General features: G+C 35.5%; 2 protein-coding genes across 2 annotated transcripts; both read left to right on the top strand.

Annotated features, from left to right (window-relative positions):
• The first annotated feature begins 6,142 nt into the window (after window positions 1–6,142).
• On the top strand, window positions 6,143–15,116 carry LOC113115590 (P2Y purinoceptor 14-like). Its single transcript, XM_026283159.1, has 3 exons — window positions 6,143–6,231; window positions 11,656–12,062; window positions 14,258–15,116. Exons 2-3 carry the CDS (start codon window positions 11,656–11,658, stop codon window positions 14,838–14,840), a joined length of 990 nt encoding a protein of 329 aa, XP_026138944.1. The 5' UTR covers window positions 6,143–6,231; the 3' UTR covers window positions 14,841–15,116.
• Window positions 15,117–17,842: 2,726 nt separating this feature from the next.
• Window positions 17,843–19,630, top strand: LOC113115393 (structural maintenance of chromosomes protein 5-like). The gene is made up of 4 exons (XM_026282927.1): window positions 17,843–18,119; window positions 18,380–18,420; window positions 18,485–18,551; window positions 18,784–19,630. The coding sequence occupies exons 1-4, from the start codon at window positions 18,075–18,077 to the stop codon at window positions 19,066–19,068; spliced, it is 438 nt and encodes a 145-aa protein (XP_026138712.1). The 5' UTR covers window positions 17,843–18,074; the 3' UTR covers window positions 19,069–19,630.
• The last annotated feature ends 3,506 nt before the right edge of the window (window positions 19,631–23,136 follow it).

Genomic DNA, 23,136 nt, shown 5'->3' with positions numbered 1-23,136 from the left:
TGTGGAGAACTGTTCAATAAACAAATTGCTTAAATAGTAAGAGATTATTTCCTTGTGGTGTGCGTAAAAAGATTTTGGAGTTAACAGAGTTGCGTGTGACATAAACGTGCAGTGACTCAAGCCAGCTGACCAAATCGATTGCATTGTTTTAGCGTTATTGTGAAGTTTGGTTAATATTATATTTTGTTGTAATAGTATTTGTTGTATCTAAATAAGTTGCATGTATGTATAGGCTATCTGAAATTGTAATGAAAGTAATTATTTTGTTTTCTTTCGATTATTAAACTATTATTTCTGATTCTGCTTCTGCTTCAGATTAATAGCGCATTGCGCATATCTGAGAACTGATGTCTGTGTGTTTCAGACCCTGGCTGGCTGTGCACTGAAGTGTATATGACAATAAAGTAGTAAATCTCAATGTATTTATTTTTTAAATGTATTTTAAATAGGCCTATAGGCTCAAAGTTTTTTTTTGTCAAAAAAAAAAAAAAAAACATTCACAGCACCCCCTGTTCAAAATTACTTCCCGCGACCCTGGGTCTGGTGTTTGGGTGCACTTTGGATTCCCTGTAAGCCATGGTGATGGCAAGAGAGTGGTGGATAAAAAACAACGGTATGTTGCATCTTCATGACAATAGGGTACACCAGCAAAAAAAAAACAAAAAAAACACCAGCGGGAATACTTGAAACATGTCAACTCATTTACGCTGACATCGCCTTAGTGTGTCAGTATCTGGGAAAAGACGAAAAAAAGGAGAAACATACACGCAACAAACTATCCCCGCAGCATTTAGGCAGACATTTCCAACGGATTCAAACAGGGCAAAAGACATCACTGCGGCGATTGGTAGGCTTCATTTACGTTACAGCCGCGGATATGAGACCTTACTATTTACCATTCATTCTATCATCACCATTATAGCTTACAGGGAATCCAAAGTGCACCCAAACACCAGACCTGTTGGTTATTGGAGGATCTTCTTTTTCTGGTCTGTTAAACGCATTAGCCATTTTCCAACGAGCCTTCAGCGCGTACTGAGTAGCGAGTGCCTATAGTGGAAAACGCAGGTTTTAAGAACATGCTTAATGTAATTGAGCCCCGTTACAATATTCCTTCACGAGCCCATTTCAGCCAGACTGTAATTCCTGCTTTTTTCCCAAAAACATAAGCCCTATAGAGAACCAATTGAGTAAAAACACACTCAATATAAAGAGTTATAGAGATCCATATAAAAAGTTACATCTTTGTATTTGTATTTGTAACTACTACAACAATATAACAGTTTCATTTTTTTTTTTAATTTAAGGAGCTGTTTTTGTTTTATACAGTATGCTGCTAAGAAAACACCATAGAAGATGGGTAAAGAATAGCTCCATCATTGTTCAATGTAAAAAAAAAATATATATAACTATAAAAATAAAAAAAAAATTAAAAATCAAGGAAATTTATCTGCCAATTTTTTCATTTTGCTGTATCTAAAACGTACCGAACCGTACCGAAACGAACCGTGACACCAGTGTATCGCATCGAACCGTGAATTTTGTAAACCGTTACACCCCTAATATATATATACAGTATATATATATATATAGGCGTGGGGGAAAACACTGCGATCATCGTGTGTATCTGAATGGCAAAATGCACATATTGAGCACTCATTCCCAGAGACAAGTAGAACAATTGTAGTCTCTTTTAACTTTAATATTCATATACACTAGTCCATATCGATATTTGATTCATTTTACAGCCCTAATATAGATGCATTCATTAAAAAATAGCCAAATCCCGTGACATTCTGCTTTATACAGCAAGCTCTATTTTTGACTGGCTTCCGCGATTCAATCGTTTCGCAAATTCAGACGGGGTGAATTTATGAATGAAAGTGTAAAAGTTGTGAAACAAAACTAAGTTGTTACGTGTCCACATGCTTTTTTAAGTGGGTTTATGTTCGACACTAGGCTAACGTTACATTGTTTTGCTTCAGGTAGAACGATAAGGCTAATTATATATGCATTCCACTTTCTGAAACAACCTTACACAGTTTTGATAACATTAATAATGAACTCGATGTTAATATAGCCTGCCTGTGATGAAATACCGACTGCACACACACACACATGTTAGTCTTGGGATTCCACAACTTCCCTTGATCATCCTCAAAACGTATTGCTTGTAGCCATTTTGTAATCCTTTCCGGCTCTGTATGTTTATTAGGAAGGATTTAGAACTTCAATTCATAATTTGTTAGTTTATTGGAGGTACAGAAAACGACACAGTAACTCTTCGGCGTGATTGTCCCGTTTATTTCAATTGGCCCCAAGGCAATGTTTTCCCCCACGGGTTAAATTCACATCACGTGACGGGGCGTTCCCGGGGGCATTACCAGACCAACCGTCTGTATCTATTGAACGCATATCATTATATTTCACTTTTCTTTTTTTTTTTCAAATATAATAAATTAGTTCAACGAATGGTTCAATACGAATACGCGTATCGTTACACCCCTAATATATATATATATATATATATATATATATATATATATATATATATATATACAGTAACGCAAATAGTTACTTTCCCTGGTAACTAGTTACTTTTATTATAGAGTAATTCAGTTACTTTTAGGAACAAGTAGTGAGTAACTTTTTTAAAGTAACGTTCCCAACAGTGCTTACAAATATAGGACAGGACAGGAAGAGCTAAATAAACTTATCACTGTATCTACACAAACAACATGTTTATTAGATCCTGTACCCACTAAATTACTGAAAGAGTTGTTACCTGTAGCGGAAGAACCGCTTCTCAATATCATTAACTCGTCATTATCTTTAGGTCACGTCCCAAAACCATTGAAGCTGGCGGTTATTAAGCCTCTTATTAAGAAACCAAAACTAGATCCTAGTGTACTGGCAAATTATAGGCCTATTTCAAATCTTCCATTTATGTCTAAAATTTTAGAAACATTTTTTTTAGAAAAAAGTTGTGTCTGCTCAATTGAGCACCTTCCTGCACAAAAATGATCTGTATGAAGAATTTCAGTCAGGTTTCAGGCGCCACCATAGCACAAACTGCACTTGTTAAAATTACAAATGACCTGCTTCTTGCATCAGATCAAGGCCGCATCTCATTTCTAGTCTTACTTGATCTGAGTGCTGCGTTCGACATCATAGATCATGATATACTCATAGATCGATTACAAAACTATACAGGTATTCAAGAGCAGGCTCTAAGATGGTTTAGATCCTACCTGTCCGATCGCTACCATTTTGTTTATTTAAATGGGGAGTCATCTCATTTATCATCAGTAAAATATGGAGTGCCACAAGGATCCGTCCTAGGTCCCCTTCTATTTTCAATTTACATGTTGCCCTTTGATAATTTTATTAGAAAATACGGAATTAGCATCCACTGTTATGCTGATGATACTCAGCTATATATCTCAACGAGACCAGATGAAACCTCTAAATTATCTAAGCTAACAGAGTGTGTTAAAAATGTAAAAGATTGGATGATAAATAATTTTCTCCAATTAAATTTGGATAAGACAGAGATATTAATTATTGGTCCAAAAAACACTATACACAATCTTGTAGATTACAATTTGCAACTAGACGGATGTACTGTTACTTCCTCTACAGTCAAAAATCTGTGTGTTATATTAGACAGCAACTTGTCATTTGAAAATCATATTTCCCATGTTACAAAAACTGCATTCTTCCATCTTAGAAACATTGCCAAGCTACGAAACATGTTATCTGTTTCTGATGCAGAAAAGCTAGTTCATGCATTTATGACCTCTAGACTGGACTATTGTAATGCACTTCTAGGTGGTTGTCCTGCTTCTTCAATAAACAAGCTACAAGTAGTTTAAAATGCAGCAGCTAGAGTCCTTACAAGGTCAAGAAAATCTGATCATATTACCCCAATTTTATATTATATTTTAAAGTCTCTGCACTGGCTACCTATTCCGTATCAGTTACAAATTATCATTACTTACCTATAAGGCCCTAACTAGCCTTCTACCACGTTACAATCCATCACGCTCCCTAAGGTCACAAAACGCTGGACTTTTGGTAGTTCCTAGAATAGCAAAGTCCACTAAAGGAGGTAGAGCTTTTTCACATTTGGCTCCTCGACTCTGTAATAGCCTTCCTGATAATGTTTGGGGTTCAGACACACTCTCTCTGTTTAAATCTAGATTAAAATTGCATCTTTTTTGCCAAGCATTTGAATAATGCATCTTAAATTGTGAGTGTAGTTGCATCTGATCAAATGCACATTCTTATTCTTTAGCTTGGGTTAAACTAGTTAATTTTACTTTGTTGGATCAGTCTCTATGCTAATGATGTCTCTTTGTTTCTATGTTTTGTTAGGATAACTAGCATTTACACAAGCTCCAGTCTGGATCCAGAACACCTGAGAAGAGATGATGCTGACCCTCAGAGGACCTCAGATGATGCCAACCCTGAATCAACAGACATAACTAACAAATATTGCTACAAGTGTGACTGCATCATATAATAATAATTATTAATTATTAATAATATTAATAATTTTAATTGTCTGGCTGACTACGTCTTGCATTAATTTTTCTAAAAATCTTGTCATACGTGCACAAACTGACAGTCACCACTTATAAGCTACTACTAAATATTGTAGAAACTATTTTCTGTAAAGTTGCTTTGTAACAATTTGTATTGTAAAAAGCACTATATAAATAAACTTGAATTGAATAGAACTGAACTAAGAAACTGATGTTTCCTTCAGGATGTAGATCTGCTGAATATCAAATTTTACCATAGCGCCATGTCTTTGTTTCTTTTCTTTTTACTGCTTAAGCTTTAACCCTTTTTCCTATGCCAACTGTATGTATGTGTGTGTGTGTGTATGTGAGACTAGTTTAAGTGTTTATGTAGTTAATAAAGTCTTATTTGTACCACACTTCAGGTTGTTCATTGTTTTCCCATTACCGAAGTCCCTAATCATGCAGATTTTTGCTACATGCTCTGAGTAGTATTTTACAGTAAGAAAGTTATTTTCCTTAAACAGGAAAGTTACATTCTTAGAATTGACAGACAGTTGATACTGAGAGATCAAGTATACTTACAGCGGATCTAAATATTTATAATTACTCATAACTAGTTATAGTGTTCCTGTAGCTCAACTGGTAGATCATAGAACCTTTGCTATCAAGCGCAAGGTTGGGGGTTCGATTCCCCCAGGAACAAAGGATAAGTAAAAATTGATAGCCTGAATGCACTGTAAGTCACTTTGGATAAATGTGTCTGTTAAATGCATAAATTTAAATGTATTCTTATTTCCCCTTTGAGCTGATTCGTAACATTACCCTCAATTACAGTTTCTATAATTTACTAAAATAAAGCAGTATTAGAAAACAATCATGCTAATAAAGCATGTGCATCATTCAAATATATAAATATGCAAGTAGACACCTAGTTATTATCCTAAAGAAAATAAGTCCCTTCAATATAAATATTACACAAATGAACACAGAGACCTCAATACTTAGAACACCATACATAATGACGGTAACAATCAATGGATAGAGTTTGAGTATAAATTGGTAGAAAATTAAGTCCCGATATCACAAAACAGTAAGTTACTAAACCTAATGACAAAGGAACCATAAAACAGTGTAAATACAACTTGAAACATTTAGAACATTTTAACCTTTTTAATTATTCATGCCCCAGTGCACGATGGGAAAAATGGGATCATAACTTTGATAGCTGGTCTTTGCACTTCTTGCCTCAAACTGTGGAATGTGCTACCAGCTGACGTTACAGAAATATATATTAATAGTATATTTAAAGCTAGTCTTTAGACTTTTTTTTTCCAAAATAGTTAATTTTTTATTTATTATTATTATTATTATTATTAATTATTTATTATTATTATTTTCCTTGTTTTCTGTGTAAGCATCTTGAGACCCTTGCTATAAATGTGCTGTATAACGAAGTTTATTACTATTACATTTATATCATTATATATTGTTAAACAGCTATTCATAAGCCACAACTTCTTTTCACATCTTTTTTTCTTTTACCACAAAATACCTCCCCCTCCTACATCACCAACAACCTGCTTTCGCATTTCCTTATATTTCTTTACATTCTACTTTTTTTTCCCTTGCATGAGCCTAAAGAAAGAATCTGAAGTGACTGAAAGAAAAACCTCAACAAGTTCAGTGGATATTTTTGTTACAAGTAAGTTAGACTTCCAGACAATTATTATTTAACATTTTTTAAAAGGGGATGCATATTCAATATTGCTATATCTTCTTTAATGAAATATACCGTTAAGTCTTAAGCAGAAGGTTCTTTGGAATCATAAGATTAGTTTATTAATGACTTTTAAATTGCTTACTGTATACAATTATGATTTTATAATTCAAGTTGTATATAAAACATGCCAATAATCAGTAAAACAAAGCAAAACCTTTTTGAATTCAGTTATGAACATTTTATCTATGTTCCTTATGGTATAGAATTACAGTAAGTAACAGTGGATCTCAAAACTTGTACATGAGTTTCCAAAGTAGAATACAACCTAAGACCACACAAACTGACTACCCGCAAACTGAGAAAGGTAGCTGCAAGAAGCAACTCAGGAAACACCACCAGCAAGCAATTGACAAGGACAGCTATGCTAATGCATCAAATAAACAACAACACATATATATGTAAATTAGCCAGTAGTTTCAAAATAAAGAGCGTTCACAAAAGATGTATGTCACATATTTTTCACTTTTGTTAATCATTAACAGATTAACAAAACAAAAGAAAAAAATTGTTACTCACCCTCATGTCATTCTAACCCTGTAGAGGTCTCAGAATTCATCAAAAATATCTTAATTTGTATTCCAAAGATGAATAAAGGTCTTATGGGTTTGGAAAGACATGATGGTGAGTAATTAATGACAGAATTTTCATTTTTTGGGTGAACTATCCCTTTAAGCTTAGTGAATATAAGGTACAGGAAGCACTAGAAGCAGAGACTTGTAGTACTTGGGGTAGTGTTTTAAATAAACTTTAAGCTTTTTTTGTGCAAAAATTATTGAAAGGAAAGTAAACATGTACAGTGGAACATATTTTGCATTGTTTTTTGTGTCTTTTTGTAGTCATTCAATTGTTTTAATATAAATATTATTTTAATAGAGAGTACAATAAATGTCTATACATCTAAATGAGTACTTTTGCTTGTCGAAGAGCTTCGTATAACAACTTAAAGGAAATATCAGTGGCAGAAGACAGTAAAATATTTAATTATCTACTATGTAAGATGCTTGTAATGATTGCTTTAATGGTATTAATAATTTCTTCTTAAATACAGTGATAATCTACTTACTGTACAACTGTACAAATACTGTGGTATATGGACATGACTTTTTTTACTTGTAACAAAGAAACATGCATTTTCTGTAAAGCTGTACTGAAATATGTATTAGTGAAAAGCACTATACAAATAAACTATTTGTATTTGAATTCGAAGTCTAGTACTGGTTGCTAATAAAACGGATTATGTTTAGACGTGTGCCCTTGCGTCCTCACATAATACAAACTGAGAATTCAGTAATGTTACTATTATCTAGCAAATTTATTTTCCTCCATATATCATACAGCGGCAATATCTTGACTCATAATACATAACCAAAACAACAAACCATATTCTTCACTATCAAGGCAAGACACAAAAGCACAGTCGAAAACTGTTTGCTTCCCAAATCAGCAACACCTGTGTCTGGGTTTCCTCTGGGTTACATGACATATCTGGGTGACCTGAGATCAGCTAGGCCACAAAACACATCCAGTCCACTAGTGGCACAGGAAAAAACTACATACAATACCAAATGAATATGGCGCATACAAGATATATATGTACAACAATATGTACAACACACACACACACACACACACAATAAGCTGTCTTAAATTTAGGCCAAATGATCATAAAGGAATCCGCATCTGATCCAGAGCTGGGCCAGTTCTGGTCCAGATCTGGAAAAACTGTGATCTGTGCCGGTATTGGCCCTTTGTGCCAAAAGACTTATGCACGTTGCATGGATCTGGACCAGAACTTCCGGTGGGCCTGGGCCAGATGTGGCCCAGATTATTTTTGCAATCTGGGTTGGTTCTTCTCTGGTGAAATCAGCTGCTGAGTTCATGGGTGGAATAAATGTATGGCAGGACTTTTACTTTCTAACCCCTGGACTTAACACCACTGGGCTAAAGTCAGAGGGCTTTCACACTGGGCTTGTTTGCTGCGGTCCGAGCTCGATTGTTCCCGGCACCACCCGCAGTGTTGGTCTGCTTTCACACTCAATAGTTGTATCGAACCCAGGTGCGTTTGCAGTCACCTTACGTCATTGCAAACACACACAGAAAACGCATGGAAAACACAACGCGGAGCATAGTTATTATTTTGTTTTTATTTTGGTGCTATTATGCACATCATAATAATTAATATTAATTATACAATTTTTATTAATTAATTTTTGACTTTTAGGAGTGTGTGAAATCAACCTTGGCTCTCTCATGTGTTGAGGAAACAATGATATCGACAGTGATGCGCAGGATACTTTACTTCCTGAACAAGTGCGCAACCGAGTCCATGTTGCTTGCACATTCACGCGAATCACGCCACAGGTTGGGAGCAACCGAACTCAGACCACCTTGTCTAGGTAGTCTCGGGTTTGGTACCCCAGTGCGCACCAGGGTCCGATGACAACATTCACATTAGCAATTTTTCATGCGAACCGTGCCCTGTTCCGCACTAAACTGCCAGTGGGAAAGCCCCCTCAGTTGTAGTTCTTGTGTTTCTGTTTTCTTCAGTGATTAAGCTTGTTAACAGCAGGTGTTCATCAGTAATGCTCAATCAGCACTTAATTCATTGGCCTCAAACTAAATTCCTGGGGGGCCACAGCTCTGCACAGTTTTGCTCCAACCCTTATCAAACACACCTGATCCAGCTAATCAAGGTCTTTAGAATTACTTGAAACTTCCAAGCAGGTGTGATTTGGAGCTGGTTGGAGCTAAACTCTGCAGAGCTGTGGCCATCCAGGAATTGAGAGTGGGACCATATACACTGTATGCCCCGAACAGTGTTAATTGTGTGTATATATATATATATATATATATATATATATATATATATATATATATATATATATATATATATATATATATATATATATATATATTAGGGCTGCACAATTAATCGCATGCAATTGTCATGCATGTCTTGTTAGAAAAGATGGTTCTGTGATTAGTCGTAAATGTCCATCAGCTGCTTTCAAATTAGAGCCGCACTTAATATACAGAGCCGTAGATCTCTGACAAGCTACGCAATATCGCATTCATATGTGATTTATCTGTGCTTAGACACACAGAGAACTCAAGAATTAGTGTATGAATCTCAACAATGGTGACATGCTTCATGCCGCAATATCACTTTTACAAATTATACTTAACTAACGCCACACATTAGCTTGGATGAAAACAGGTAACCAGACCACATATATGGTAATATATTAATGACCAGTAAGCAACCAGCACCATCGAACCACACATTCTCTTGCTGTTTTGTCCACAATAAAGATGACAGCAGTTAAAGATTGACACTAACAAGTCAAGTATCAAATTGCACAACTATAACCAACACTTACCACCATCATGGTGACATTAGACCAAACTATTACTTTTAAACAGACATCAACATCCACATCTAAGCATCTGCTTAAATCTTAATTAGAATGTTAGGGGATAATGTTCTAATAATGTTATTAATAAATTTTTTTAGAATGTTTTTAGAGAATGTTATCCTATCAAAAGATTTTTGATCTTTTGACAGAATGTTCTGGGAACAAAAATAAAACTACCCGCTAAAAACACTGTTAGAACAATCCATGAGAATGTTCTGAGAACATTTGAGAAAAAAAAAAAAAAAAAAAACTCTAGCTGGGAAGTGCCGCTTCATTTGAAACCAGGTGATGGACATTTACTACCAATCACAGAACTGGCTGACAAGACATGCATGGCAATTGCAAGCGATTAATCATACAGCCCTAATATATATATATATATATATATATATATATATATATATATATATATATATATATATATATATATATATATATATATTTTTTTTTTTTTTTTTCAACTCAAATTGTGAAACTTGTGTATTAAATAAATTCAATGCACAGATGGAAGTAGTTTAAATCTTTGGTTCTTTTAACTGTGATAATTTAGGCTCACATTTAACAAGAATCCACAAAATCACAATCTTAACAAATTAGAATAATTCATAAGACCAATAATAAAGAAAAAAATAATAATTGTTGGCCTTCTGGAAAGTATGTTCATTTACTGTAAATGTACTCAATACTTGGTAGGGGCTCCTTTTGCTTTAATTACTGCCTCAATTCGGCGTGGCATGGAGGTGATAAATTTGTGGCACTGCAGAGGTGATATGGAAGCATTGTTTGGTCTCTTGTTTCTCATTTTCCTCTTGACAATACCCCATTGATTCTCTCTGGGTTTCAGGTCTGGTGAGATTGCTTGCCAGTCAACCAAACCAACACCATGGTCATTTAACCAACTTTTGGTGCTTTTGGCAATGTGGGCAGGTGCCAGATCCTGCTGGAAAAATAAATCAGCATCTACAAAAAGCTGGTCAGCAGAAGAAAGCATGGAGTGCTCCAAAATTTCTTGGTAAATGGGTGCAGAAACTTTGGTTCCCAAAAAAACACAATGGACCAACACCAGCATATGTCATTGCACCCCAAATCATCACAGACTGTGGAAACTTAACGCTGGACTTCAAGCAACTTGGGCTATGAGCTTCTCCACCCTTCATCCAGAATCTGGGACCTTGGTTTCCAAATGAAATACAAAACTTGCTCTCATCTGAAAAGAGGACTTTGGACCACTGGGCAACAGTCCAGTTCTTCTTCTCCTTAGCCCAGGTAAGACACCTCAGAAGTGGCTTAACAAGTGGAATAAGACAACTGTATCCAAATTCCTTGAGACGTCTGTGTGTGATGGCACTTGATGCCTTGACTCCAGCCTCAGTCCATTCCATATGAAATTCACTCAAATTCTTGAATCGATTTTGCTTGACGACCCTCATAAGGCTGCAGTTCTCTCGTTGGTTGTGTATTTTTTCCACTTTTTCGTTCCACTCAACTTTCTGTTAACATGTTTGGAGACAGCACTCTGTGAACAGTCAGCTTCTTTGGCAATGAAGGTTTGTGGCTCCTTATGAAGGGTCTTAAAGCTGTCTGTCAGATCAGCAGTCTTCCCCATGATTGTATAGCCTAGTGAACCGCAGGAAACCTTTGCATGTGTTTTTTTTAATTATTATTTATTAGCTGATTGGCTTGTCACCATATTCTAATTTGTTGAGATTAGGAATTAGTGGGTTTTTGTAAAATGTGAGCCAAATCATCACAAATAAAAGAACCAAATACTTAAAGTACTTCCTTATGTGTGCATTAATTTTATTTAATACCTGAGTTTCACAATTCGAGTTGAATTACTGAAATAAATTAAAATTTTCACTACGTTCTAATTTATTGAGAAGCACTTGTATGTCTGGATAAATAATATATGTTTCTCTTGGTTATCTAGATGGAGTCTACAGTGTCTGCAACCATCTTCACCACTTTCCCAAAAGATACAATTACACCAAACATTACCAACACAACTCAAGGTCCCTGTGAACCTACAGAGGTCTCAGCCCACCCTGCTTTCATGTATGCATACTCACTAGTCTTTCTCGTCAGTCTGGTGCTTAACTGCATCACAATGCGGGTTTATTTCTGTTCCAGTCAGCGTGTTCAGTCCAGCGTCATGGTCTACATGAGGAACCTGGTTGCAGCTGATTTCTTCCTTTGTCTTTGTTTACCTTTGCGCATTGTTCACAATGCTACCTATTCCAGAACAATACGCAACATTTACTGCAGCTTTGGAGCATCAGCATTCTATATAAACATGTATGCAAGCATTCTCTTCATGGACTTTATTGCTGTGAACAGGTATGCTACTCAAGCCAACACCTACACAGCAAAAAATCCTGAGTGAAATTAACTCTGCTGGGAGTACATGTGAGACCACACTCAAGAGTGTGAACGTGTTAAAATAGGAGTGTTAAATTAACACTGAAGCAGAGTTAAAGTTAATGAGATAATTAAGTGATTTATTGAGTGATGATTGACCATTATTGACGAGACCTGATGTTAACATGCAGAATCAACAAAGATGAAAATAACTATTTTATGTCACCATTATAGTGGCCAGTGTTTGGTTTAGTTGGGCTCTTGAGCCTTACAATTTTAAAGTGAGATTTGGTTTGGCTGTTACAACTGAATTGTAGCAAACAGACCAGAAAAAAATAATCTAAAAATGGGCATTTGATCTGAATCACCAAACTCACCTAAAGCCTAAACAGATTTGATTGACTTCATTGATTATAGCAACCCTGTGATTGTACAGTACCCGCTAATTAAAATGATTTCTTGAAAGTTGTTCTGATAATAAAAAAATAAGCTTGTTTTAAGCACAGACATACATCAAAGACTAGTGTAGGAATCTCAACAACTGTGACAAACAGCATATTCAGAAAAACAGAACAACTCTAAACATTAGAAAACAAACTACTAAAAGTAACATAAAAACAAAAATAGAATAGTAAGAATAAAGGAAATTACTGAAACAATTCTGCTAATAATTTATTCATGCCGCAATGCATCATGGGAGTCATGGATGAATTTTGATAGGTGGCACCCAGAATGCACTGCAACATGCTTTTTGGATTTTCACCATTGTTGAGATTCACAGGTTGATTTTTGATGTTTGCATGTCTAACTAACTGACTCTTTTGAAAGATTTTTGAGCAAACAACTTTTAAAAAATTCCTCAGATTGTATTTAAAATGCTGGAAATACGTTGTTGAAGAATCACAGGGCTGCAATAATCAACGATGTAACTTTAACTCAGAAATTCAGGAATAACAATAGTCTTTGCTTGTCCATCAGCTTTATAACTTAGTTATAACTGACAATTAAAATCTGACTTTAGCATTTTAGGGGTCAAGAGCCAGACTAAAGCAAACACTGACCACTATAATGGTGACACCATTAAAATAGTGATTTTCGTCTTTGTGATTCTGCACGTTAACATCAGGTCTCGTCAATAATGGTCAATCATCACTCAATTAATCACTTAATTATCTAATTAACTTTAACTCTGCTTCAGTGTTAATTTAACACTCCTATTTTAACACTTTCACACTCTTGGTTGTGGTCTCACATGTACTCCCAGCAAAGTTAATTTCACTCAGATTTTTTTGCTGTGTACATTTACAGTTATTATTTTGAAATGGATTATTAGATTTAAAAAAATTGCTTTTCAAATTGTGAAGACTGAGGAGTGGTGTGCTATTACTCGTCTAAGTGGAAAAAAAAATTTAATATGGTGAAGGAAAAATTAGTGGTGATGAATGAATCTCAAAACAAATTAAAAATCACAAAAACATTGGCCACTTTACATTTAGCACTGTAAAACCCGACAAGTAACTTAACTCAAACCGTTTGAGTAAACAGATATCCTTAAAAACCTGACAAATTAGGTTTACTCAAACCGTTTGAGGAAACTGATTGCCTTAAACCATTTAAGTTTTAAAACTAACAGTTATAAGTACTCTTTACTTAATTCAGTTGAGTTCAGAAAAGAAGCTATGCATTGCAATTAAGTAATTAAGTGATTAACTGAGTGATAATTGTTCATTAGTGATGAACAGCTGCTGTTAACAAACAGAATCACTGAAGAAAAGAGAAACACAAGGACTACTACAACTGACTTCAGACACAGTCTTAGATGAAATCAACTGAAATAAAATACATGAAATCTCTCAAGATCTGATTAAACAACCTTTTTTTCAACAATTTGTTGTAACTCAATAGCCCAGAAGGAATATCATCAGGTGCTAACCTGTACCTAGGTGTAGGTTTTTATATGTTATATCAGTGATGAGAATCATCAATTATTGATCTTTATGCAGTCTAATCTCTGATGAAGTAGGTGTTGGGTACAGTACAGAACTGCCAACCGCAACCACCCAAAAAATTTTTCCAAACCGGAGTTCAAATATCTTTATGTACACTGAAAATTGATTTCATGGTTCCATTTAAATTGATTTTGTCAGCATTCTGAATACCTTCTATCATCTCAGGTACCTGAAGATTGTCCAGCCATTGGAGACTCATGCTCTGCAGACGCTTCGTACCGCTCGCCAAATTTCCATAGGAACTTGGATTTCCTTGTTAGCCATGTCTTCCGTCTACTTGATCCTCTTTCTTCAGACCTCCTCGGATCATGATCAAAATGTTAACTGTGAGTCCCTGCACAGTCACAAGCTCAGTGTTGTCTACAAAATCATCCACTGCATGTCATTTGCAGTCTTCGCATTTGTGCTAGTGTCTCTGGTTTTTCTTTATTGGAAGACTCTGCAAAAGATTCAACAAGCCCAGTTGTCCACACAGACTGTATCCAGCCACCATAAGTTTAACAAGTCTAAGCGCAACATACTAGTTCTAGTGGTAGTTTTCTGTGTATGTTTTGTGCCTTATCACCTGGTGAGACTGCCTTACGTGTTCAGCAGCAACTGTACATTTAACACCCTGAAAGAGCTGACTATCCTGCTTTCAGTTCTAAATGTCTGTTTTGATCCTCTAATATATTTTATGTTCTGCAAGGCCTTTAGAGAGCAGCTAAGGAAGAAAGATTTGCAAAGATCCAGTGAAGATAAAACATGAAACACGTGTAATGTCACAGTTATGTTTGGTTTTGTATTTTCTCTCACTGTTGAAGTCTTGCTTGCCTGAGTCAGTAATTTGCCACCATAGTTGATTTCTTTATTCTTCTGAGCTGAATGTCATTAGTTACCCTTATTTATCTTAGTATTTAAGTTGCTGTGTTTTCACATCACTTTGGTCCAGTCAAATCAATGTAGACATCAGTTTCTATATGTTAAGGTTGTGTTTTGTTGAACTGCATTCTTCGGATTCACCTTTATTGGATAATTAAAGACTTTTGAACCTGATTTTCTTCTTAATTATGTCATCTCTCAACCATGCGTGGTAGATGACCAGACCAAGGTATAATTCGTTCATTCGTTCAATAATGGACATTTTGTTCATCAACATCGCTCCAATCAGAAGCAATAGAGGTTTGGAGGGAACTACAGGTTTGTTTGTTTTTTTTCCTCAAGGAGGCAGCCCTGCATATAAGCCTGCACTGGGCCATTACAGGAACATTTAGAGATGCCAGTGCAGGGCCCCTGAGAACTTGCTCACTGGCAAAGTGTGGTCTCTTAGCACTGGCCCTGCACATTTGGTCTAAGCACAGTTTTTTTAAGCGTATTGATATCAGAGAACAACATTTAGAATACATTGATTTAACTTACAGTAGCTCTTGAATACAACTTCACAAAGTTTTGTTCCGCTGTATCACTTAGAACAACTATATAAATCATCCGAAAAGACAGACACATATCAAGATTCAATGTATAAACCTCAACAATGGTGGCAGTAAACAAAATATTCATATCCACTCTGAAAACATTCAAAATGAGGACAGTGGAAGCAATCAAAAACATGCAAGTAGCAACAATCACTTTCAGGGGGAATAATTAACTCAAATGAAGTGAATATTCATGAGTCTATGAATATGATATGCTTATTGCTTACAAATATTAAATTACCCAAAGAGGGAATATTTAATTGTTTAAAGGTAACCTTTACTAGAATTAATTAAAGTTATCTAGACAATGTGTTCGTCCCGCGATCTGAAAGCTAGACTTCCTTATCAAAAATCAATAAAAATACCCTTCTTACAAGCTCCAAGAAATATTAATCTTCTGATCAGGAAAAAGCAATATTTTCTGTGTCTGTACTACTTAGATTACTGAAATCAATTCCTAGAAATCAAAGCTTGTAGCTTAGATCACACGATTCAGGGACTTCGATCTCGATGAGCAATAAAACGGTTCAATTCAAGCAAATAATTGTATTTAATAAAAGCAAGTACATAACTCCAATTCAGTAAATATGAGTATATAGCAAAACAAACAGTACAATTTAAACAAGATAAATGAACAAGAATAGAAATGAGATAGAGAGGGAGAGTAAAGAGAGAGAGAGAAAGAGTGAAGGCAGATCTCAGAGTAACAATTTTCAAACAGTTAACTTTGCAAGAGACCCCAAGTCATTGAATAATTTTACAAAAATGGAATAGCCTAGACAACCTTAAACAGCAATTTTAAGTTGGGATATAAGAAAGTACTTGCTTTGATCTGGCTGTTGTGTGTAGCTGAGTTCAAATTGTCCGTTGGTGCAGCTTCAGTGTCTCTCTTTCCAGAGCAGATCATGCACGAGCTCGATGGTTAATGCGAATGTAAACTTTGCCAAAAGATGATTAGACTTAAGTTCGTTTGGCTCGTTTAGACAATTGAACAAAGTCAAATATCAGATGACAATAAAGAAAAACTAAAATGAAACGAAAAGTAAAGAAGAACAAACAGAGAAACTTCTTGAGAAGTCCGATCGCGAAGCTGAGAACCCCTTTCTTTCTCTAGCGGAATGCCAAGAACAAGGGTTTTCCTTTGTTTTTATGGAAAGGTAGGTTTACACCTATCTTTCCGTATGAACCAATGAACTGTCAGAAACTGAGGCGGAAAAAATCTTCTTTGTTTGCCGATTTCCGCCCACTGGTCTAATTTATGGCGATGACAAAATTAAAAAAAAAAAATTCTTCAGAAAGATTGTTCTTCTAAAACAATGCATCTTTTTGTAATTTGCCATCAAGATTCGTTACAGTGGGGTTTTTACGATTATACAGACACAAAAAACTATAATTTTGCGAGTCAGGGATAAAGAGATACAGAGTTGTTCCTAACTACATGCATATAAAATGTTATTAAACACACAGTAACATTATATCTATTCCACTATGCCACATGAATACATTTGAGCACATAAAGACATACATTTAAATACATTTATAGGTAGTTTTATCAAAAAAGTCCATGTGCGAGACAGAAATGCTCATGTGTTTGTGCGTTTGTTTGTGTGTCTGTGTTGTGGAATGTTTTGTCGTGCCGTGAGTGAAAAAGGTGGGTGTTTGTCTTTCCTTTGAGGCTCACGCGAGTATCTCTGGACAGTCTCAAAGGTGTATTAATTGTCACCCCGTCAGGGTATTGCCGACATCATGGCGCCCGAGTGGCGAGTTATGTTGGAAGATGTGGGAAAACAAAAGTCCTTGTTTTCTTTTACTCAAGTTCTGACCTTTGAGTGCAGAATGTGTTAAGCCCCTTTCACACTGCCATTCCAGCAAATACACGGGTAAAGTGTTCTGGCAATTGTTCCCGGTGCGTGTTTTCACACACAACCTGTGAAGATCCCGTAATGACACATAACATCAGGGCTGGACGTGTAATGTACGAGTCGAAACCATTAGGCACATTATACTTTCACTGAAGCAAGCAGACGATCTCTGCGTCAGCGTGGAAAGTGAGGAACAAACTGATCTCTGCTTCATTACAGTTTACAAATTTTTTTTTTCGCGAACGCTGATCTTCCTTCAAAACAGCCGGTAAAAGAGTTGCGTGTAATTCTACACGGCATTAGAGCTGGCTCTTGTTCACACAGCGCTTATCCCGGCAATGTTACTAGGTCCCCGATCCGGGGTTCAGTGCGGGAATCAATCCCGGGACGTGGTTGCTTTCACACAGAAGGCAACCCGCCAATGTTTCCAATAATAACCAACTGCAGAACCGCAGAACCATTACGTCATAACAGTCTGAGGACGACAGCGCCAGACCGACTGTTTGAGAGCGGAAGTGGGCGGGGTAGCAGTCCGATGCCGGAAGTGTACGGAGTTCATGTTTAGACGTGTTTGTTTAGATTAGACAGTAAAAGGTTTTTAGACAGTAAAAGATAGACATTAAAAGGTTTTTAGACAGTAAAAGATAGAAAATAAAAGGTTAAACTATGGCGGAGCACACTGTAGAACAAGGAAAAGAAGAAGAGAAAGAGGTAAAAAGTTACATATTTGATAGATGCAACATACTTAACATTATAACGTTACGCTTATACAAGACGGCTCTGTACTGACATTTTTTTTGAAAGGAAGTATTTTGTAAGTTAGGCTAATATTTAGCAATATCACAGTATCACTTTGTTGGGTTACATATTCATGGTTTGTGATTTAATTTGTTGTTGGCGTTGTATTTTACAGCATTTGTTAAATGACTGACCATGAGAATTGCATTAATTGTATTTTATTTCACCTATAGAAGCACATATCGATTCAGAGAGGGAATTTTGCCATTGAAAGGTAACACTCTTGCTTTCTCAAGTTTTTCTGTCTATAAATTTACTTAAAAATGTATTTGTCACAGGAAACATGCTGCCGTTGATGTGCAGGAGCCACCTAAAGCACAAGAAGACACCGAAATCGGCGACATGGTATGTTTTTATTGTCTCAAACGGGCACATGAAAGAGCATAATTTCAAAACATTACTTTACATGCATCCTGATTAAACCACAATGTATTGTTGAGGACACTTCCAATCTCCCCAGGGACAACAGATGGAAATGAGCTAGCAGCCAAATGTGGTGCATCTCTTCTCTTGTGAGAATAATTCTTTTAAATGAATTAATTATTTCATTCTTTTTTTGAACTCTTCTCTCATGAAGGAACCACAGATGGTCAAAGACCTCAGGACCGCAGTTGGATGGCTGCGGAACAACTGCCACTCCTTCAGAGGTTTTGTGCAAGAGCCGTCATATCTGGACCTAGAGAAGGAAGACCAGGAAGAGGCCCTTCTTAAACTTGATCGGGCGGGAAGAAAAGATGATCTGGAACTGGCCAAAGAGCCTTTCATGTTTCGGTTCCAGTTTCAACAGGACATGGAAGTTTTTCTTTTCAAATGTCACGACGAAAGGGACCTCAGAATAAACTCAATGTGTATGGAGTTTTAATTTATTTATTTTTCTCTTGAGAATTATTGCTGTCAAATTTGTGCCTGTATAACTTTTATAAGATTTATTTTCTTTGGTTTGATTTTGTTTTATATAATTTATTTATTTAGTTTGATTTTGTAATTTTATTTAATTAGAAAACAGCAAGTGTGTGATTTATTTAAAACTCATTTTATTTAAATTAATATTTTTGTTTTTGTTTTCAGTCCATCATATTATTGTGTATGGTGGTCTATGTTGGTTGAGTATTTAAAGTTATTTTCAATTGAATAAAATGTTCAAACTCTCAAGCTTTGTTTTCATTGGATTATTTATTTTTAATTTTATGCTTTGTCTAATATATAATATTGTTAATCAATCTTAAATATACATTTTCAATTAAATCGTTTAAAACAAAGTCTTTATAATAACGTTGTTTTAAACTTTAAAACGTTCCAAAACACGGAAGTAGCGTAATTCCTTGCCGCGCCCACTTCCGCTCTCAGACTGTCGGGCTGGCGCTGTCGTCCTCAGACTGTTATGACGTAATGGTTCTGCGGTTCTGCAGTCAGACCTATCTCAATGTTTCGGCAATATGCCGGGTCTGACGTGCAGTGTGAAAGGGGCTTTAGAGAGTCAGGATTCATTAATATGGAACAGATGGTTTAATACCATCCGCTCATTAGTGTTACATATATATATATATATATATATATATATATATATATATATATATATATATATATATATATATATATATATATATATATATATATATATATACAGTATTGTTCAAAATAATAGCAGTACAATGTGACTAACCAGATTAATCAAGGTTTTTAGTATATTTTTTATTGCTACGTGGCAAACAAGTTACCAGTAGGTTCAGTAGATTGTCAGAAAACAAACAAGACCCAGCATTCATGATATGCACGCTCTTAAGGCTGTGCAATTGGGCAATTAGTTGAAAGGGGTGTGTTCAAAAAAATAGCAGTGTCTACCTTTGACTGTACAAACTCAAAACTATTTTGTACAAACATTTTTTTTTTCTGGGATTTAGCAATCCTGTGAATCACTAAACTAATATTTAGCTGTATGACCACAGTTTTTTAAAACTGCTTGACATCTGTGTGGCATGGAGTCAACCAACTTGTGGCACCTCTCAGCTGTTATTCCACTCCATGATTCTTTAACAACATTCCACAATTCATTCACATTTCTTGGTTTTGCTTCAGAAACAGCATTTTTGATATCACCCCACAAGTTCTCAATTGGATTAAGGTCTGGAGATTGGGCTGGCCACTCCATAACATTAATTTTGTTGGTTTGGAACCAAGACTTTGCCCGTTTACTAGTGTGTTTTGGGTCATTGTCTTGTTGAAACAACCATTTCAAGGGCATGTCCTCTTCAGCATAGGGCAACATGACCTCTTCAAGTATTTTAACATATGCAAACTGATCCATGATCCCTGGTATGCGATAAATAGGCCCAACACCATAGTAGGAGAAACATGCCCATATCATGATGCTTGCACCTCCATGCTTCACTGTCTTCACTGTGTACTGTGGCTTGAATTCAGAGTTTGGGGGTCGTCTCACAAACTGCCTGTGGCCCTTGGACCCAAAAAGAACAATTTTACTCTCATCAGTCCACAAAATGTTCCTCCATTTCTCTTTAGGCCAGTTGATGTGTTCTTTGGCAAATTGTAACCTCTTCTGCACATGCCTTTTTTTTAACAGAGGGACTTTGCGGGGGATTCTTGAAAATAGATTAGCTTCACACAGACGTCTTCTAACTGTCACAGTACTTACAGGTAACTCCAGACTGTCTTTGATCATCCTGGAGGTGATCATTGGCTGAGCCTTTGCCATTCTGGTTATTCTTCTATCCATTTTGATGGTTGTCTTCCGTTTTCTTCCACGTCTCTCTGGTTTTGCTCTCCATTTTAAGGCATTGGAGATCATTTTAGCTGAACAGCCTATCATTTTTTGCACCTCTTTATAGGTTTTCCCCTCTCTAATCTACTTTTTAATCAAAGTACGCTGTTCTTCTGAACAATGTCTTGAACGACCCATTTTCCTCAGCTTTCAAATGCATGTTCAACAAGTGTTGGCTTCATCCTTAAATAGGGGCCACCTGATTCACACCTGTTTCTTCACAAAATTGATGACCTCAGTGATTGAATGCCACACTGCTATTTTTTTGAACACACCCCTTTCAACTAATTCAACTAATTGCCCAATTGCACAGCCTTAAGAGCGTGCATATCATGAATGCTGGGTCTCATTTGTTTTCTGAGAATCTACTGAACCTACTGGTAACTTGTTTGCCACGTAGCAATAAAAAAATATACGAAAAACCTTGATTATTTTGGTTAGTCACATTGTACTGCTATTATTTTGAACAAGACTGTATATATATATATATATATATATATATATATATATATATATATGTATATATATATATATATATATATATGTATATATATATATGTGTGTGTGTGTGTGTGTGTGTGCATATATGCACTCACACACACAATTACATAATAAATGGAAAGAAAATAAAATAAAATAAAAGATTAGAATGGTAGTTAGATTTTTTTTAAAGAATATAATTAGAATAGTGAGTGTTAAAGTTAGATGGTCAAATAAATGTAGGGGATCTACATTTTCTATTATGTGGAGACTTTTATTTTGATGTTTTGTCATGGGCACCACCATTTTTAGGTTTTGATGAGCTGCACGGGGAGAGAGAGAGAGAGAGAGAAAGAGAGAGAGAGGTTATATTCTTTCTGACTTACAAAATAGGTTTATCTTTTATAATACTAATGCGTTCATTTAATATAAGTTGTTGGAATATTCACAGTCTTTTTTCTTCAACTTTTGGTTCTAAAAGCACAGACCCTGAATTCCTTAAAAATATCAAAGATGCTGATATTATCATTCTCACCGAGACCTGAGCCCGGTTTTTCAAAAGGTTTAATCCGGATAAAATTGATCCGGATTTAGTAATCCTTTTTTTGCGATCCGTGATCACGTAATCCATCTTAGTTTTGGAGCCAGTTTTTTAAAGCAACATCGGATTGGATCAAAAAATTGGAATTGGAAAAAAAATATTTTCGATTATGATGAATATATATATATATATATATATATATATATATATATATATATATATATATATATATATATATATATATATATATATATATATATATATATATCAATTAGTGACAGAATAAAATTTATTGTTTTTGGTCAATTTTGACAGCTATTTGGGGGATTATTTTATTTAGGCCAAACTCTTTCTACTTTGATGTAGGCCTATACTGAAAGGCTGAATACGTTAAAGCCTACCTAATCACTGTAGCCTGACGGATGAACAAATAAAATTAAAACCTTATGAATAAATAGGATATCTTGTAAGATACTGAATGATCCAAATATAGTATTATTTGATAATTTTTTTAAGTTTTCATTACATTTCTGCCATGAAATCCATGCTGAATCCACCCTTCTGATGGGATCAGTTTAATCCAGATTTTTTGGATCAAAGTGATCCAAATCCTACAAAAAAGTAAAAAAAAAGTAAAAAAAAAAAAAAAAAAAACTAAAGGTTTGATCCGGATCAAAACCGAGATTGGATTACATGATCTAATCCGATTATGTAATCCGTTTTTTCTTTTGAAAAACACCTTTTCAAGATTTGATCCAATCCATTATCCAAAATCCTACTGGATTATTTTTGAAAAACCGGGCCCTGGTGTAGAAATGATGCTCTTACCTACTGTCCCTCAGGCTACTATGAAGTAATTGTCCCCTCAGTTAAATTAAGCACAGTACATCGTGGACGAGACTCAGGAGGAGTTCTGGTTTGGTACAGGGAGGATCTGGCCAAACACATTTCTGTCATCACACTCTGAAAATTTCACTGCTGGTCAAAACTAAACAAGCAAATTGGCATTTCAACCACTGACACATACCTCTGTGCCATATTCCCCCAGCAGAATCCCCTTACCATGATGAAGAATACCTGAACAACATCCACACAGAGATCAGCCGTTTCCAGGCCCAGGGAAATGTGCT

Source organism: Carassius auratus, chromosome 15, assembly GCF_003368295.1.
Source record: "Carassius auratus strain Wakin chromosome 15, ASM336829v1, whole genome shotgun sequence".
Lineage (NCBI taxonomy): Eukaryota > Metazoa > Chordata > Actinopteri > Cypriniformes > Cyprinidae > Carassius > Carassius auratus.
This window is presented reverse-complemented; position numbering and strand designations above follow the sequence as displayed.

What these genes read in the sequence shown, in the direction of transcription:
- LOC113115590 (XM_026283159.1), top strand. Translation starts at nt 11,656, where the DNA reads ATGGAGTCTACAGTGTCTGCAACCATCTTCACCACTTTCCCAAAAGAT. An exon ending in GACTTTATTGCTGTGAACAG is followed by an intron (nt 12,063 to 14,257) that starts GTATGCTACTCA and finishes CTATCATCTCAG; the next exon opens with GTACCTGAAGATTGTCCAGC.
- LOC113115393 (XM_026282927.1), top strand. Translation starts at nt 18,075, where the DNA reads ATGGCGGAGCACACTGTAGAACAAGGAAAAGAAGAAGAGAAAGAG. An exon ending in GGGAATTTTGCCATTGAAAG is followed by an intron (nt 18,421 to 18,484) that starts GTAACACTCTTG and finishes TATTTGTCACAG; the next exon opens with GAAACATGCTGCCGTTGATG. An exon ending in ACACCGAAATCGGCGACATG is followed by an intron (nt 18,552 to 18,783) that starts GTATGTTTTTAT and finishes TCTCTCATGAAG; the next exon opens with GAACCACAGATGGTCAAAGA.